At 48.3% G+C, this 18832-nt stretch overlaps 1 protein-coding gene across 2 annotated transcripts in view; it reads left to right on the plus strand.

Annotated features, from left to right (window-relative positions):
- Positions 1 to 80: 80 nt before the first annotated feature.
- The window catches only part of HDLBP (high density lipoprotein binding protein), a 37335-nt gene continuing 18583 nt past the window's right edge, over positions 81 to 18832 (plus strand). The window contains exons 1-3 of one of the 2 annotated variants that reach the window (XM_059479679.1): positions 81 to 192; positions 17962 to 18029; positions 18596 to 18708. In XM_059479679.1, the coding sequence (XP_059335662.1) occupies positions 18633 to 18708 (76 nt within the window). In that variant the 5' untranslated portion in view covers positions 81 to 192; positions 17962 to 18029; positions 18596 to 18632. Of the gene's footprint in view, positions 193 to 13767; positions 13841 to 17961; positions 18030 to 18595; positions 18709 to 18832 lie in introns of those variants that run through there. The other variant, XM_059479678.1, reaches the window with a different exon arrangement.

Consider the following 18832-nt stretch of genomic DNA (forward strand, 5'->3'; position numbering starts at 1 on the left):
CCCCAGGCCACGCCCCCCGGGCGGTGCAGGGCCCCGCGCGCACGCGCGCGCCCCGTCCCCATAGCAACCCGCTGGGACGGGGCGGGGCCGCCCGCATGTTGTAGGTCACGCACATCCCCTCTGCTGCACCAAGATGGCGGCCGGGCCGTCGGCCTCGTACCCAGCCTAGGCTTCGCTGCGGGCCGACTAGAGGTAACGGCGGGCCCGGCGCGGGAGGGCGGGAGCGGGAGCGCCTCCGGTGAGCGGGAGGAAGGCGCGGGCTCGGCGCTGTGACCGGGCTCTTTCTGTCGCCTGCAGCAAGATGGCGGCAGCGGGGAGAAGGGCGGCGGGCGGGATGTGCAGCACCGCCCGGCCCCGCTCTGTGGTCGCGGCCGCTGCCATTGGCGCAGCGCGGGCCACGTGCCGGCCGCGCGCCCCGCTCCGAGCCGGGGTCCCGCTCCGCCGCCCCGGGGCCCCGCTCCGCCGGCAGCGCCGCCCGCGGGCGGACAAAAGCCATGAGTCATGTCCCGCTCCCTTCCCCTGCGGGAAGGGGCCGCGGCTGGGCCCTGCCGCGCTCAGGGGATGCGGCGGAGGGAGCGATCGCTTTCCCCGCCTTCGACCTGCCCTGTGTCCCCCCTCCCCAAGGGCAGCGGGCTCCATTCCCGGTGCTCCCCAAGGCTGAGGATGCGCCAAGGGCCGCGCTGGGGAAGGGCTGTGGCCTCACCTGTGACACTGCAGGCAGCGTCAGCCGCCTCTGGGCATGATAGCAGCGGAAATTCAGCCTCTGCTGACCTGCTCTCGGTGCCTGCAGTGTGGTTTTATTTCGGGTTATTTATAGACCGGGATGATCCAGCAGCCCCGAAGAGGGTTAAGCACGGGGTGCTGATTCTTGAGCTATAGCTGAAATGGTACATGAGAAATAGCATTTCCCGTGATGGCTTTCCCCAAACAGTAGGGGAGGTTTCATAACTGGAAGGCACAATTTCTTCCAGTGAGAGACAAGAAGCAGGAGAGGAGATTGTGCTGGGGATATTGGTAATATAGAGATCAGTTACCTTGTAAGATGAAGCAAGAGCTTTGAATTAACTAAATTTAGAATTCGAAACATTCTCAGTTCTGTGCTTGTGAAGTTAAGATTGGTGACATTCAGTCCCAAGGTGTTTGAAGAATAATTTCTTGTCTTATCCTGTTGTGTAATGGCAGAGAAAAAAATCTGCACACTCATTTGTGCTGCATTGCTTTGTCACATCTCTTCTGTTCAGTAAGGGAGGTGAAGAATCTGCCTGGTGATTTATTCCCCATTTTTCCTACTCGTTCTATTCTGACAACTGTCTTCAGTTAGAAGACAACCGACAGTAGATTTGTGTTGGGGTTTTTCCCCCAGACCTGAATTGGAAGTGGTGTTTTATGTATTGTTTCATATGTGGGTTGGGCATCCCTCTGTGTGGTAAAGGAACGTAAATCAGAGGTGAAGCAGGAAAGAAAGCAATAACCTGATGTGTATCTGCTAAAGCTCTGTGTTTGAGTAGGAGCTGCCAGTTTTTCTAACCCTTTGCCTGTTTAGATTCAAGCTGTTTACAAAAAAACCCCAGTCTTCCTATTTGTACAGGGATTCTCATAAAGCATGGCCCAAATCATAGGCAGAGCCATCCACAGCTAAGGCACACAACCTTTTTCAGAAAGGTCCACAGTATAGTTTTACAGGGATCAGAATGACAGGCACAGGAAGAGCTCTCACTAGATATGAAACAGTAACTGGTGGGATGTGACTGCAGGGTGGCAGAGGCAGTGTCACCAGCCAGCCTGAGCTTTGCCACTGCTGCTAAGCTAGTCCAGATCATTCTCAAAGGACAATTTTCCAAGTAGCTTCTATAAGAAACATTTAAAGATTGCTCCAGGGTTTTTCTATGTAGCTCATTCTGCTGTGTCCACAGTTGGCAGTGTGATACACGCTCCTGTCTCCTCCTTTGCTGCAAGTTAAGCTGATTTTTTTCTGTTGGCTTATTTTTCCTCTCTTCCCCAGTTTTGCCTGATAGGGTGGAAAAAAATGACATTTCTTCTTATGATTTTGAAGGTTATTCCCTTTTTTTTCATTAATCTCACTTACCTAGACTGGGATGAGGAAGGAGGTTTCCCCTTGAACTGGAATTTGAGCATAATGTTGTTGTTGGTTGTTGCACAGCTTAATGGCAACAATAACAATTTGATTTTGGTAGGTTAGGGGAGGTTATTCTTAGTCAAGTAGCTGTTCTTTTTCCAATTAACATTAGGCTACCTCTGAAGGTAGTATGGTCTGTTAGATGACAGCTTTGTAACCTTGGGCTTTCATAGCTGTTATCTGAGTGGGAGCCATCCCAGACAAAGCAAACTGTGCACTTTGCACCTTTTTAATGAAAATTGGCGGGTTTCACTGGTTACAGTATTTCAGGTGATACTGCCTGTTCCAAAGCATGTGATTCTTTTTGTATACAGAAGCTTGTTAAGCTGGTACAAATACACTTAGGGTTGTGCTGCTGTGAAAATTTGGGTAATTGCTCCAATCAGATGGTGAGAGTAGTCAGCAGTGGCACTGGGACCAGTCCAGAGCATTCAAACTGAATGCAGGTGTGTGGTTAGAATCACAGGATCTTGTAGGACGAGAAATACCTCCAACATCATTAAGTCCAACCCTTCCCCAGCACTGCTGTGTTCAGCACTGACCATTCCCACATCCAAACATCTCAGACCCTTCCAGGGATGGTGGCTGATGCTGCTTCCCAATATCCAATTTAAACCCTCCCTTATGAATGAATTAATGAATGGTTCTCTTACCATAACTGGGAGGCTTTTGTTAATTCCAGTGGTGGGTTTCTGTACAGTATCATATTTATGTGAAAATGTTTCTCTTTGAAAAAAAAAAGTCACTCAACAATGGTTCAATTTTGTTTTGTATTCAAGAATTCTACAGAAGGAAATCCTCAGGCCTGTATTGTGCAGAGCTTGTAAAATAAAGCTCAGAGTGAAATAATGAGACTGGCAAGTGTTCCCATGGGTGTTTTGAACCCTAAGGGGAATGTTGTTACAGTCTTGACAAAGATATTCAGAATAGGGGAGGCTTTCCCATCCCTGGAAATGTTTAAGGCCAGGTTGGACAGGACTTGGAGCAACTGGGCCTAGTGGAAGGTTCCCTTCCATGACACAGGGTGGAATTGGATGGTGGTCAAGGTTCCTTCCACCCCAAACCAATCTGTGATTCTGGGATTCTGTGCAGCACTGAAGAAGTTGCAGCAGGGTTTTTGAAGCAGGCTGAGGAAGGTGTGTTCACCCAGGAGGTAACAAGCCTGACTTGTCCAGGAGCATGGTGGTGAGAGGCCCAGGGCCTGCAGAACTTCTGCAGCATGAGTCTGTGCAGAAATTAAGTAGGTGTTATTGTATTAAAATATGAAAACAGATCAAGAACAGACAGGAAAATAAACCCCAGCTGCAGGATTAAGTCTCTGTTCCTCTTCCTAATTACCCTACCTTTGAAAGCAGAATGCTATTGTGTAGCTTGTTGGGCTTTGCTCATGTTTTTTTATTTTTCTTATTGTTTTTTCTAGGCCTTTGGTCCAGAAGCTGTTCCTGCAGGGTGTGTGGTGTTGATTGTGGCCTGTGAGGCTGCATTTGGAGTGGGAGGGAGGGCCCTGGTCCGGAGGGCCTCTTGGGGAAGGGATTGCAGAGGACTCAGGACACCTGGAGGTGGTCTCTGGCCTTCAGGTGTTCATGCTGGACTGGTGATTAAGTCAAGAATCTAGAGCTTGTTTCAAGAGCTCTTTCCATTTTAGAAATTCCTAGCTTTAGAAGAACAATTTTGGGTTACTAGCTTATCCTGGATGTGGAATTACACCTGGGAAATTTGCATTTATATTTATATTTGTATTTACTTGCCCTTTAGCTTTAAAAGTAAGCAGATTTTTAGAATATAAACAGTCTATTAAAATCTTGTGATTTGCATTCTCATCTTAAATGATAAGTCCTGAATGCCTAATGAGTTTAGTGATCTTTTTCCAGATCTTCCTTCTGTGCACTCATAGTGTGACTTCAGTGGGAGGAAATAACAAAGTCAGGTTGGAAAAAGATTTATCAATAAACGAGGAGGAAAATTTCCAACCAAAGCAAGGGGAAAAACTGAGTTGCTAAAGGATTTATGTGTTTAAAGTTTTAATTGCAACAAGGAGGAGTAATCAGGCTGTGATTAGTGTTCTGAGTTTTTCATAAAAAAGGTGTGTTAAAGCTGAAATTCTTAATTTACCCTTCATTTAGGTGATGATCTGTGGTGTTTCTACCTACACAAGCTCTGATATTTTCCCAGCAGTCTTGCAGAAGTACAGAATCACTTGTGGCAGCTGCCATATAATACAGATACTTTAATCCTGCTGCTAGACTTCACTTGTCTCTCACAACTGATTCTGTGTTGTTGAATCTTGCATCTGGTAGATCTCTCAAGCCTCAGTGATATTTTACAACTTATTCCTGGCTATATTAGCACGTGAGTAGCTGAAGTACACGTAAGCACTGCTGTGGGTGCAGAGGGCTGACCTTGGCCACAGCTGCCTGGCCTGGGGGAGCTGCCTGTGCTGCTGAGGCACAAGGGAAGCAGGGGCTGGAGCAAGGAGTTATGTCCAGCTAGAGGCACAAAAAAAGCCCTTGCAAAGCAGCAGGCAGGAAAAAAAACAGGGAGAAACCTGAGAGAAAAGATAAACCACAAAAGGCTCATCTAGAGGAAGTCATAACGAGTTTAACTTCAGTGGAAAAACAGCACTAGAAGAAGGGAAGGGATTGGTTCAGTAGCTGCAAGACACAAAGAAATGGTGACTCACAGGAAAAGTTTTGCCTTTGAGGGGACTGAATAGCACAGGCATATTTGTGACCTCCCTTAAATGATGTTGTTTAATTTAATTGCAAAATAAAATGGATTTACTTGTTGATGCAGAATGGAAGTAGTACCAGATTCTCTTACACCCCACAGCAGTGTCTGGAGCTGTTTTCCAGCCACAGTTTTGCTGTTTTATTGACAGTTTTTCAGTGATGAGAGAACCACTTGGGAGAAGTTTAGGGATGGAACAGATAGATTTATTTAGCATTGATGACAGAAAAGAGACACACCCATCCCTCCCCCCTGAATAAAAGACCCCAACAACAAAAAAAAAACCTCAAATATGGAAACAAAGCAATACCAAGAAACAGAATTCTATAAAGAACTTGTCAGTGTGATTCTGGTAAAAGTATCCACACATATATAACTTGTGTGTATGCCACATCTTTTACCTGCAAGAGAAATACTTGTGAAGAAAAGTCTCTGGGAGTCATCATATCATGGTAATTGATAATTGTGTGCTTTGAATTCAGCAACATCCCAGCAAATAACTGGAATTTAAGGAGGAGAGATTTGGAACCCTTTGTGTTATGACTATTGCAATCCTGTTTGGAGGAGGCAGGACCCAGCCTTCTCTGTGTTATTGAATTGACAGCTGCTTGTTGAGGTCTCTCTCAAAGGAAGGTTACTGGTATCATATCTCCCAGTAAATACCACGAGGCAGGTATGGCTGACTGTCACAAAGGTAACCTCTGGCATGTTTCTCATCAAGGATTGGATAACAAATAATCTCCTTACATCATTCAGATCTTAGGCTTGGTGCCAGGTATTGGCACACAGCATGGGCATCGCTCCCCTGTCCCCTTTTCCCCACCCATGCTGGTTTTGGTTGACTGGTATTTCAAAGGTTTTATTGCAAGTTGCTGTAAAAATCTGCAGAGGCTCTTTTCAGAGGAACACTGACTGCCTTGATGGCCAGAGCTGGATTCAGGTGGTACCACCTGCTGTAGCATCACTTGCTTCTTCTCTTCTGTTTTTTTGTAGTCCTGTGTTTTTGTCTATCCCTGCATTTATGGCATTGACAATTCAACTGGATATTTCACAAAATAAACTGGATATTTGCCAAAGATGAGTGACAAACAAAGCCAAGGGCAGGCTGTGTGGCCAGAAGAGGAACCTCAGGCATGGGATGGGTACATGGGTTGAATGAGGAAAAAGGAAGAGAGTAAGGGATGGAATTAACATTTCCCCACTGCAGGGACAAAGGCCAAGCCAGGGAAAGCCAATTTTGGGGAGGAGGCTAGGAGTAATTGCAGTGGGCTTGTTACTTCTTGCCCCAGAATTTGGGGGGCATTTTTGTGTCTCCAGTGGGCACTGGATGGAGATGGTTGGACTGCCTGACTTCTGCATTTCTGAAAGAGGAGAGCAGGGTCCTGTTGTTTGTACAGCAGCTCCAGCAGTTTCCATTGCTCAGGAGAAAGTAAGTTTGCTCTTATCTCTTTGCCAGTGATAAAGTTGAATGTAAACCTTTGCTGGAGCAGTTGAAAGAAAAACTGGAAAGAAAACTCTCAGAGCAGGCAGGGTGAGAGTGGGAATGGGAATATATTATGGTTGACCTGCTAGTGCATATGCCTTTGTTTTCAAAATGAGTAGTTCAGCATTGGTGCAGTGTGCTGGGATTCAGGTGTTTGGTCTTAGAAGGACCCTTGGAATGTCTGGAGAATAGCAAGTTGTAGGTTGCTTAAAAGTAGAGCTGGTTATGTAGCATTGAAAAAGCTTGAAAGTGATTTTTAAACTCTTGCTCTTATAAAGAGTTTGATTAAAATCCTGAATAGATGGCTCTGTTGCTTGCAGCATAGCTATGGGTAAAATGAGAGCAAGCAGTGAGTATTTACAGAAGGTTAGAAGTTCTTGCAAATTTAGGAAACATTACCCCTCTATTTTATTTGAAAACTCATCTTGCTCAGGACACCATTCCAAGTGGGTGGAGGAGTGAGCAGCATGAGGTATCAAAACAAAAAAATTGTACCCAAAATGGTTCATGTCCTGTCCTAGTTCAGCCCAAAGATGAGCAAGGTAGAACTGGGAATGATTCAGTTATGAAAAGAGGTTTTAACTGTAAAATAATATTATTTGTAACAATTAGGGGGAATAGTTTTACTCTGAGTTCTCCCTATCTGTCTTTCTCTCCTTTCATAGCAGGCTTAGAGTGGCCTTGCAGATTTGGAAGGGAAGACTGTCTGGGTTTTTCACTGTCAGTTTAGATCACTGTGATGTAATTCTGTCTAACACATGAAGAGCCTTTTGCTTGGCCTAGTAGAGATTAGGAATTAGTGCTTGTCTGTGGTTATGCTGAGCCCCTGTTGCATGTGCTATGAATAGGACAAAGGGAAGGCAGTGCTTAAATAATGAGGGTCTGAGCATTGCTTTGCCAAAGTGGAAATCATTGCTTTTCCAGTTGGAATCAGATATTTACTTTAATGCTTTTTCAGAGGAATTGTTGCCAAACTAAAGGTGGGTTTTTTCATTTTTACATAGTTCTGTCCTGCTCCAAACAAAGCACTAGCCTCCCTGCAAGTATCAGGCTCTTATTCTTTCAAGTGTTTTGTTTGTCATAATAATGCTCACTTTTCTGGGTTGTAGTTTCAAGCTGCTTATTTCAACTGAAAGATAGAAATAAAGAAAAATAAAATTTACAGAATTAGAGACTCTCTTGAAGCCATGTGACTTGGGAAACTGGAATTCAGAGCAAAACATACCAGAGCACATAGAAGTTTATAAAAATGGAGCTCTGGCATTCTCTTCTCTTCATTATCCAATAAACATTATGAACTAAGGAATCTTTAAAATCTTTCAAGGAGCCTTGAACAACTTTGCTGAGGTTTTTTTTTATATAATACCTCAAATCAAAGTAGCTAAGCAAGATTAAAAAGAACTGGAACCCAAACAGAGTGGACAAAACCAAATGCCTGTTTACATTTTTGCTTAAGTTGCAATTTTTCTGCTCCTCCCCTGAAAAGTGACACTGGGGAGGTCTCATTTAGTTTGCCACTGTTCTTTTTTCTTTTCATTATTTTCTGTATATATTTATCCAATCAATATGAAAAGAAGTGGTTGTTGTTGTCTTTATAAACTGCTGTAAGCAAGTATTTAAATTCTGCCCTCAAAATATTAGGTTAAGAGTAGCTGGAGGAGGGTCTTAGTGGGTCTGGTGACAGGTTTGGGCTCAGGGACTTAGTTGAGTTCATATTTTCTAAGTATAGGACAGTTAATATAGTAAAAAGGTAATTTTAGGGCTTGCAAATTCCTTTCCTTTTCAAGTTAGGTGGTGTAGAGTGGATGAGAGTTGCTGGCAGCATTTCTTTAAAAAAAATTGCCACGTGTTCATTTTATATTGCAGTGGCCAATGGAGAGAGATCAGGAGACACTGAAAGGTAAACAAAAGAACTTCAACCCAGTGGCCAAAGGAGAGCAAAGTAAAAGTTTCCATTTGAAGAACAGAAAAAAAAAATAGTGCATGCTTTGTTCTGCAGTATCTCCAAAATGCTCATTTCTTGGGTAGCTGGGATATTAGCAGGCTTTGGAAAGCACCTCTCAACTCACTGATTGTGGAAGATTTTTGTTCTTCTGCAGTGTAGAATGGCAAGCAGTGCTGCAACACCACTCTGAAAGCACCTGGGAGTGATAAGCACACAGTGTGCTGGTAATTTAAACTAAAAAGCAATTTCACATCAGCATAAAAAGCCAACATTGAAATTCTAACTGCAATTAAGAAACCTTTTTTCACTGTAAGGATAGTCAGGTGTTGGAATAGGTTGCCCAGAAAGTTTGTGCAGCTAAGAAGGTTTTCAAGACCTGAGTGAGGAAAGCCCTGAATGCCGTGGTCTGACCCTGCTTTGAGCAGGCCCCAGAGTCTCTGACCTCCATGTGTTGCCAGATATTCTGAATTTCTGTGATTTTTGTGCTGTTCCCACTTTCCAGGCAATATATTTGGAATCTTTGTTTTCTGAATCACTTTTTCCGTTTTGAGTCAAACCAGTGTTTTGCTTTACTGTGAAACTGGAAGATACTGTATTTTACTTTATCCCTCATGTTTATTCCTCATGAAAATGTTTATTGGGTCCCCAAGGCCAGGAGCCTGAAATTTGCTTCTACTCCTTAGCAACTTCTTGAAAGCCATGTTTATGTTAAACCAGATTTCTCTCACAGTGCAAGTGGAAGGGCAGACTCAGATTGGTCCTCTGTGGCTTCCTTCTGCTTTGCTTTTGAATTGATTTTATTAAAGTGTCCATTGATTTTTATTTTTTTTTTCTTTCTGATCTCTGAAAAGGCATTTGTTTTGTCACAGCACCTGACATCCAAGGATCACAGCATTCTGAACAACTTGAAATGAAATAATGAGTCCACAGAGAAAATCAAGATGCTGTGTGTGTGTACAGCCAGGCCAACCAAGACCATTTGCTGGTCAATTCACCAAATCTGCAGCAAATCCAAGAGCAGAGCTTGAGTCTCTTTACTGGGTTTTTTGTTGTTTGTTTTTTTTTTTCCATTAAATCTGATTTTCTCACAGTGTCCCTGTGTAAAGCCAGCAGCTTTTCCTCCCTCTGCAGTCAGAAGCCTGATGCTCCTTTTTCACTCTAGAACTCTGTCACACCAGTAAGTTGCTCCTGTTCTTCCTGCCTATTCTGCATGCCCCTTGTTACAGAGCACCCTGCCATAGCCCAGGAAGGGCAGTGTCTATATTCTTTGCTAGCTGATGGTTACATAATTTTATTGTCAGTTTTAAAGACCCATATTTGCCTGAGAGGCCTGCTGAGGTTTGTCATTTTCCTTCCATATCCAGTCAGCTGTTCTGTTCCTGCAAGAGCATTGCCCTCAATAAACAATGTAGGTTACCAGGAGAAAGGCAAGTGGTGTTGCACCCACCTGGGACCCTGTATTTTATACCAGCCACATCTGTGTGAGACAAACACACACAGTCACTCATCTTCCTTCCACCACCCTCTCTTCTTCACAGCATCACTAAGTGGTTGGAGCTGGGATTAGTGTCTAGGCTTGGGTAGACTTTTCTCTTTCTACCTCTAATTCTCTAATTGGGTATTTACAGTGGGCCTCTGAAGATGATGGAAGCTGCATTAAGTACAGCCAAGGGGTAGAATTTAGCCTACAGAATCATCTCTTCCCAGCATTGATGTGAATGGGGAAGATAGGTGTCTGATTTGCACATCCCTGAAACTCTTCTTCCTCATGGCAAATAAGTAAAAACTAATCTCAGAGACATAAGCAATGTGGACTCAGTTCAATCATTTCTTATGATGAAACTTTTTTTATTCTCTTAGCAGAACTATCCACATAGTTTGACTCCAAACTTCAGTTTAACAGAGCTTTTCTGTAGAAATGCCAATGTTCTGTTGGAAGATCCCCTGGCTTGCCACAGCGATAGCTGTGGAGCTCAGACACGTATCCTGCTTTGGCTGGGACCCTCAGTACTCCCTGCCATACAAGTGCCCTGCATCCTGAATCCTCTTTTGCTTGCTTTTTCTAGTGTGATGCAAAGTTTACCCCCAACCCTTTTCTCTTAATGCCACTGGCAGGGGATGTGCTGCAATGGATGCTTTCAGGGGTAGCTCTTTTGTGGTGTTCTCTGACTTGAGGGTGTGGGGTAAGCACCCAGAGTACAAAAAGGGTGCTTATTTGTACAGTTTTAGAAATCTGGAGTTATATTTAACAGGAAATAAAATCACAGCACACACTCTTTGGAACATACTTGGGTTGCTTTCCAAATAAGGCTTTTGGTTTCTGGCAGGAAAAATAGGGCTCTGTTATAACAACAGAAAATACGAATAGGCCAGAAGAAATGCTTTCAAAATCCCAGCTCAGCCGAGGGTGGCTGTGCCAGGAAAGACCAGCCTTTTTGCTCCAGTACTTTAAGGTGCACTTTCCCTTTCCCAAGAGCTCTGGGCTGAAGTGATCATGGAAAGCTTCTTAACTCCTCAGCCTTGCCTTCACATGGGTGAACACATGTTCCAAAAAAACAAGCCCCAAACCAGTTCAGTGTTACTTTTATCTCTCTGTGTGTTTGATGTTTTTGCTGGTCCCATTTGTGTCCTCCCTGAGACTGGTGATAAGAGCTGCCACTCTGATAAGCCATGGAAACTACACAGTGCCCAATCCTTTACCCTTTCTGCCTCCCTTTGATGCTCTCTTTGGGAGGCTTCTTTTTCCTTTATTCCAGCAAATCATGAAATTGGGGCCTATAATGCTGCCAAAATACAGGTTGCTTGAGGGGGCGTGGTAAGTTAGGTTTGTCAAGGGGTTGGGTACCTTCTTCTGTCTCCATTCCCCTCAGCTACCAAAAATTCCTGCACCTGGCTTGTAGAGGAGCCATTTTACACACATCTCCATGACAAGTGTATTTTTATTTTTTAATGTGAGATTTTTGATCAAGTAAGTAGACAGAAGAGACCTGAAGCAATCCCTGCAAACCCCTCTCTACCCACACTCCATAGCCTCATTGAAGAAAAGGTATGGGATGGGACATGGATGGTTGATGTGCTGGTGGGAGCAGGAGGTTGAAATGAGCCTCCTGGCACCTTCTAAATGTGTTTTTGTCCATGCACAGTACGTTGCACTGAATGTAGGAGGAAAGGTGAGCTCTTCCCCCCATACACACACCTCTTTCCCTGTGGAAGATCTTCCTCTAAGGAGAACAGCCTGTGACACATTTCCTTCAGCAGAAATCATTATTTGAGGGTGGCACACAGGTGCTCCAGGCCTTCCAGTAGCTTCTGGGACTGGCAGACTTCCCTCCCACCACTTGGAACTGCAAGTAAAGGAAGAGCAACAGGCAGAGGAGGATTGCCTCTTCAGCAGACCTGGAGAGGAAGCTGTGATAGAAGCAAGAAATCCATAATGATCTGGCAGCCCGTGGCTGCAGCAGCACTGTGTAGAGAAAGCAGGAGAGAGCCATGCTGTTGTCCCAGAGGCACAAGGTGTCTTGTCCCCACAGAGGGCCCCTGCTAAACCAGATAATGAGGTGGAGCTGAGAGAGAACAGTGTTGGTGCTTTGGTAGGCTGGAGGTTGTGATGCTTTTCTGGTTCCCTGGCTCAGGGGATCATGGTACTTACTCATGTTAGAGTTAATTCGAAGTTAGTGTTGAGAGGAGCTTTGCACTGGGGAGATAAACATGAGGGAGCAAAAGCACCTGAAGAGCATCCTGCAGCTTAAGCAAGGTTCTGAGTCCCAAATTACAACACCTTGCACTGCAGCTGCTGCCCAGAGTCTGGAGTTGCTGAGGTGTGCCCAGGTCCCTGGAGCTCTGCCTTTACATAAACCCCCAAATGCCTTTGCAGGCACCGGCCTGCTTGGGGGGCTTAGGGGCGCTGGTGGCATCCACAGCCCAGTGCTTGGTGCCAGAGCAGCCAGAGCCAGCTCCTGCAGCAGTCATGACGTGGCAGCAGTGGTCACTGCTTTCTGTGGAGATCCCCATGCCTGGAGTGGGATTCCTGCATCCTCCCAGAGATAACAGGCTTTGAGGGGAGATCTGGGCTAGGGGAGATCACAGAGGTGCCTGGCCGTGGTGTCAGTTTAGTCTTGATGACTGTTTTCTGTTCAGCAGACTTCCCGATTTCACCCACAAGTGTATCTTTATTTATAGCTATAAATTGTATGTGTCAAAAAATTCAAGTGTTTTGATGATGTCCTCTCAGCCATAAGATAAAAAGAGGAGAAATGGAGAAATCTACTCTTGTTTACTAATAAGTAATAATTTTACTAAAGGCTAAATACCATCCATGTTTCCATAAATACAGTGCATGAAATCTCTAAAATTTACTGCGTGTACTCAAAAGCAGTTAACCCAAAGACCTCAGATTTTTGTGGTCAGAGCTCCACAGAGCAGCTTTCATTTTGTTTGCTAGGATCTGGGAGTGTTCTTTCTCAAGGTGGGAATGAGAAAACCAGTCACTAAGTGTAAGTTATAAATTATGAGAAAGATTAATGCCATGTAGGAAAATGAGCTAATGCAAAAATCAGTTCAAATTGGATGCATTTTTACAGTGATGGGAATGGGACAGGGTTTTCTCCTTGGTTCCCTGAGGGTGCAGAGTTAGTAATTAAAAACATCTATATTGCACAAAGTAATAAACATCCTCTGTGCAGGAAAGGAGGGTTTTGTGCTTTCTGGCTGGCCTTTCCCCTCCTTTACTCTTCCCAAAGATTGGAATAAGAAGAGGGGTGTGGGTTTGGTATTTTTTTTTAATTTTATTTTTCTGGGGGATTGTGTTGTGGTTTTGGGGGTTTTCTATGGTTTTGTTGGTTTTTTGGTTTTTTTTTTTTTTGTACTCTTGCTCTTACCTTGCCCCTCCTGCCTGCCTGCAGCCTCCCTTCGGGCAGCTGCTGCTCTGACAGTGTGTGCAGGAGGAGGTGGATAAAGGGGCCTCTCGGGGCTGGGGCCTCGCTGTCCCTCTGCACTTGCGGGACCTGGCAGGAGCCCCAGCTGTTCGCTCTCTTCACTAAGCCGTGGTTTTCAGGCTGACCGGAGCCCTCATGAGCCACTGCTCACTAACCCTGCGTGATACCGGGCTTGCCCAGAGCGGGTAATCCTGAGCTCCGGGGCTGGGTAAGGGCCCGCGGGCGGCTCGGTGCTGCCGCTGGGCTGCGGTCGGGAGGCGCGTTCCGCTGTGAATCTGCACGGAAGGTGCACAGGGCCTGTACCGCGGATATCGGCGCGGTCCTGAGGGCTCAGAGCGGGCGGTAGCCAGCCGCGATTCGCTTCCCTGGCCGTGCGGGAGCGGGGCCGCCAGCAGAGCCGCAGGCTCCGGGGCCGCTCGGCCGCAGCGGGGCGTCCCCGGCAGCGCAGGGCACGCGTGGCGGGCCGGCCCCGCCGGGAAGGGGCATGTCCCGCTGACGTGCGGGCCGGGGATTGGCAGCGGCCCGGCCTATATAGGCGGCGGGGCGGGCGCCGCGCCGTTCTCCCAGGAGCGCTCCGTTTCTCCAGAAGGGCGGGCGAGCGGGCACCGGCCGGAGTGAGTCACGGGGGACGGGGGCGGCCCCTCCGCCGCGGCCGCGGCGGCGCCGACGTGGAGGCTGGCGGGGAGGCCCGGCCCGGCCCGAGGCGGCCTTGCATCCTCCCTGGGGCGCCGACGTGTCGGCGCTGCCTGCAAAGTCCGCGCTAACTTCCCGCCGGCCGGGCCGGGCAGGGCAAAGTCCGGCGAGGGAGGGCATCCCGCGGCGGGAGGTGGGGAAAAGTCTGGCCCCGCGGCGCGGCCTCGGCCGCCGGTGGCATGGCTGTGCCGGCCGGCAGCAGCTGCCGCGGATGGCCGGCAGTGGGGCCACGCCGATAGGGAGGCCGGGCCCCGCGGCTGCCTGGGGAGGGGGCGGCCGGGCCGGGCCGAGGCACGGCATGGATCCCGTCGTTGGTGGGAGAGGGTTAGTGGCGCAGAACGAGGCGGCTCTATGCCGTTCCCGGCCGTCTTAGGGTTTGATTCCGATAGGAGCCAAAGCGGCCAGAGGCGAGCGCTCGTCCGGTGTTGGTCAGCCCGCGGAGCGACGGCGGCGGGCAGCCCAGCCTGCCGCGGGCCGAGCGCTCCCCTCCTGCCGTGGCTATAGAAGGACGAGCGCCCTGGCCACCGTCGGCGGGGGGAGGTGCCAGCGCCGGGCCCGGAGCCGGCCGTGCCCGCCGCGCTGCCCGCCACCGGCACCGTTCCGGCGGCCGCGGAGCCGCGCTCGGGGCTGTCACTGGGCCCCGCGGGAGCTCCTGCCCCCCGCTCGCCTGATGCGGCCGCCCCCGGCCTGCAACCCGCCGAGCCGCGGCCGGCTGGGGCTGCCGGACCTGGGGCTGCAGCTGCCCCGTGGCGCTGGCCGCGCCCCGACCCCGTTCCCGCACGGTCCCGGTGCCCTGGGCGCGCCCCCGCCGCCCCCTCCCGCTCGATCCGCGGGGGGCGCGGTGACAGCGGGGCCCGCCGGGCCCTTTAAGGGCGCCGCCCCGCCCCGCCGCCCCGCCCCCGGTGCCGCCAGTGCTGAGGTGGCGCTGGCGGCGCCGCCCGCCCGGCCGGGCCCGCGGGGCCTGGCGGCTCCCCCGCCCCTCGGCCGGGCACGGCGGGGCCGAGCGGACCGGCAGCCCCGTGCCGCTGCCCCGGGGATCACGGCGGCGGTGCGGGCCTGGCTGGGCTCCGGGCACCGACTGCCCCGGCGCTGCCCCTGTCCCAGCCCCGCTGAGCGGCGCCGTCTCTGGCTGCCCCACCGGGCCGGCCAGCAGGACGCGGCCGGGTGCACGTCCTCGGTGGCGGGGCCGCCACAGGGCTCCTCCTGTCCGGGGCCAGACGCGGCGGCGGGGCCGGCGCTGGTGAAAGAGTAAACATGGGGGATGGGTCAGGACTGCCCGCGGCCAGGGCTGCGGTCGGGTTGCACTCTGTGATGCATTAAGTCGGGAATCGCTGCGAAGGGAGACTGCGTTCTGCCACGCAGCAGCTGTCTGTCAGCATGATCCCCTCCAAACCAGGGGACCTGGGCCTCCAGTCTGAGGGAGCCCGTCGGTTTTCTGAAAAGAAGTATTTTCACGTGTCCACTCATCAACCAAGAGGTTGCCCTGTCCTGGATGAACCTTTGACAGAGCACAGTGCCTACCACAACCAGCCAAGCCTTGCTGCTGTGTGTGGTTCTCACTGCATGCCATTAACAAAGTAATAATGTTTGTATTAAGTATACTTTTAAATAACATGTAACTGACATTTCCGTCCACAAGAGCTGCCTGTATTGGCAGTGTAACTCATGACTTTACCTTTGTTTCTCTTCATACAAATGTTTCCCGTGTGATTAGGTCTGGCCATTGCTGGAGGTTATTTTTAGGATGTTTCTCTTTGAGAATTCGTTCTCTTTATTGAAATGTACTCTAGGCTTCCGTAACTTTATTTGGTGCACAAGGCCAGCACTACAGGCAGTGTATCAAGCAGGCAGTTTGAAACCTGTTGACCCAGTCAGCTCCATGCTGGCATGACGTAGCTGTAGCCTTAGTTTCAAACCTAAGTGGGAAGGCAAGGAGCTGTAAGATCCAAATGCAGTGCTTAAACTGCTGATTTTGATGTTACATTTAAAATACTATTCTAATGGCTGCCTCTGATTTTGGCCAGAGATGAATCCCTGAGGCCTACAATATACCAGATGCTTGGAATTGCTGGAGATGAGGAGTATTTGTTCTTAGCTTCTTGTATGGGTGACGAAGCAGAAATTCATATGGATAAATGCTGCCCTTTGATTCTGCATTCAATGTCTGGCTGCTCTCTGAGGTGGAGGCTGAAGGAGGATCTGTGCAGCTGCTGTGTACACAGTGAAACCAGCAGCTGTGCCTTGAGGTTGTGTCTTTCAAGTAGGTGCTATATTGGGTGTTGCTCACTGACTTCTTATCCTTACCCTCCTCCTCTAAGGAGAAAAATACATGCAAGATCAGCCAGGTGGTGTTTTCTGGAGAAATGAGAGTTATAAGCACATCTGTGCCTTTAGCAAGGCTCTGGCCAGGCCTTGACAGCTGTTTGTGATGTCTAGCATGCCTCTCCCTCCTGCCTTCATTTGGAGCTTGCCACAAGGTGGTGGCACCCTTGTTAGTGACCCAAGGGGCTGCTGGAGCTGCCACAGAGTCTGCAAGTCTTGGGGAGATAGTCTGGAACAGGTGCCATGGCAGTACTTGCTTTCCCTGGATCTGCAGCAGCTTGAGCAGCACAGGCATGTACCATGGACACATAACCATGTCTTACACTGGGGTGTAACCCTGGACTGCAAGGAGATTTCTCCAAGATCAGGTTGCTAGCCACCCTTTCTGTGCACAGCAAATGCCTTGCAGAGATCTGCATTGCTGCAGCAGCTGTACTTCAGCAGCATGACTGGCTGTCCCAGTACCTGCTGCCTCATTCCTGGATTAATTGCAGCATTAACTCTATTGCTTTGACAGCACAGTTTGTGCTGCCTTCTGCCTGTTCAAGGCATGTTGAAGTAGGGGAAAACAATGGCCTTGGCTGAGGTGCAGATCAGGTCTGGATGACTCTGTTGCATCACTGTTTTCTCTGTTCTTCCCTCCTTTCCTTCTGCCATCATCAGCCTCCCTTTACTGCATCACAGCTCTAGCATAATGTGAGACACCCCATCAGCAACACTATGTTTTTAGGAGTGACCCTGGTTTTGGGAGCCTTTTCAAACATATTGGAATGTCAGAGATGGCAACTGTCACTTTCCTGAAAAGCAATCAAGTTTGCTATACAGATGACGGTCCAAGCAGCACTGCAGGGTGTGTGTGGGAGAGCAGCCTCTTGTCCCATGAGCAGGCAGAGGCACTGGGTTTTAGGAGAGTTCCAGCTCTGCAGAAGCGCACAGAGCAGCTCTGGGGAACTCTGGGTGTGGATATTGTACAACTGACAGTGTGTGTACTGTACCAACTTTTACATTGTCACTTGTATTTCTAAGCACTTTCTCAATAAATCTGCAGATCCAGATTCAGGAGATGGAAATCCTTTCCCAGCAGTGTATTTTTCTTCCTGGTTCTGCCTTTTGTACACATTTAAAATAGTCCGTGTAAACCAGTGTAAATTTTCTTCTTCAAACTTTCTGATTTAGGCCTGGAGACAGAATTTAGTGCCTGGTGCATGATCTTATTGCAATAAAAACTGCAGAGCTGGACTGCCCAGCAGCTGAGTGTTTGCCTTGGTTTGTGAGGATGTCTGTGTTGATTCACCCAAGCTCCACTGAACTACATTCCTAACTTGTGACTGATGGCAGTGCTGTTGGCAGGTTTTCAGGTTGTTAGTCTCTTCTGACTAGAGGTCTTGCTTGCAACCCTGAAATTTCATGTTTTGAACATCTGTTATTAACTGAGTATATTTTTGCCTGATATTGGATGGCTACTCTTGTAGCCAGTGTGGTGAAAGAGTAACTACTCCAGACTTCCTGCTGTGAAGTTTGAGTAGATAGTGCCACAGCTAGTAAAATATGACAGGTGTCGTGTGTGGGGAGATGCAGCTGGGTATGAGTGTTTTGGGTAAGGTGCAGCTTTGAAACCTTCAGGCAATGTGCTGTTGGATGTCATAGTAACAGGGATGTCATGTTTTCTGTTGTCTTAGACCTAATTTATTTATTTTAATTATTTTTTTTTTCTCTACAGCAAAAGCTGGCAGGCTGACAAACAGGCAGCTTACAGGACGGACTCTCTGGCTACTGACCATTTAGCTGGTAAGTTTGTACACCATTTAGCTGGTAAGTTCTTATTTTGGGGAGCTAAAGATCTTGCTGCTGCTGAGCTTGCTAGTCAGAGTGGCTTTCTGAGTGTGTCCCTAAGTCAGGCACCTAAATAAGTTTCTCATGAAGAGGAAACAGCTTCCTGGGTCCTTTCTCTTTTAACTGTAGGGGTACACAATGGTCTTGGACTGACTGTCCAGACATTCACCTACTAAGGTAAAAATTGACACCATTAATAATTAATAGATTAATGAGACTGTACTCTAAGTTAATTAGAGTATGCTTTAAAAATTTGCGGAGTCCCCCTTTCCAGTGACCTTCTTAGGTTACACATCCTTTGCCTTCTTAGGGAGGAGCTCTGGTTTTGGTGACCACTGTGTAGGGAGGAATATCCCCCCAAAATTCTTGTTCCAACAAGAAAATCAGGCAGTCAGTGGGCCCTGGGGGTGCTTTTCAAGAGGAAGACTGGAAGAGTGCTCAGTAACAAATACTTTGTCTTCCTGGACTGACTTTGTTCACCCTGGCTGTTGGTAATACTGTTGTCATTCCATCTCTCCCAGTGGCATACCCGGATTGTGTGTGGGTGGGAAGTCGACAATGAGCTCTGTGGCAGTTTTGACCCAGGAGAGCTTTGCTGAACACCGCAGCGGCCTGGCCCAGCAGCAGGTGAAAGGTGAGTTCCTGTCATGTGCCTCTTGATCCAGACTACACAGACCTCTTAAAAGTGTGCATTTGCCTTTCCTGAATTAGTGTTTTACTAGACTAGCTTTCTACCCCCAGCAGCACAGTGCAAGACT

This window comes from Ammospiza nelsoni, chromosome 10 (genome assembly GCF_027579445.1).
Source record: "Ammospiza nelsoni isolate bAmmNel1 chromosome 10, bAmmNel1.pri, whole genome shotgun sequence".
In the NCBI taxonomy this organism is placed as follows: Eukaryota; Metazoa; Chordata; class Aves; order Passeriformes; family Passerellidae; genus Ammospiza; species Ammospiza nelsoni.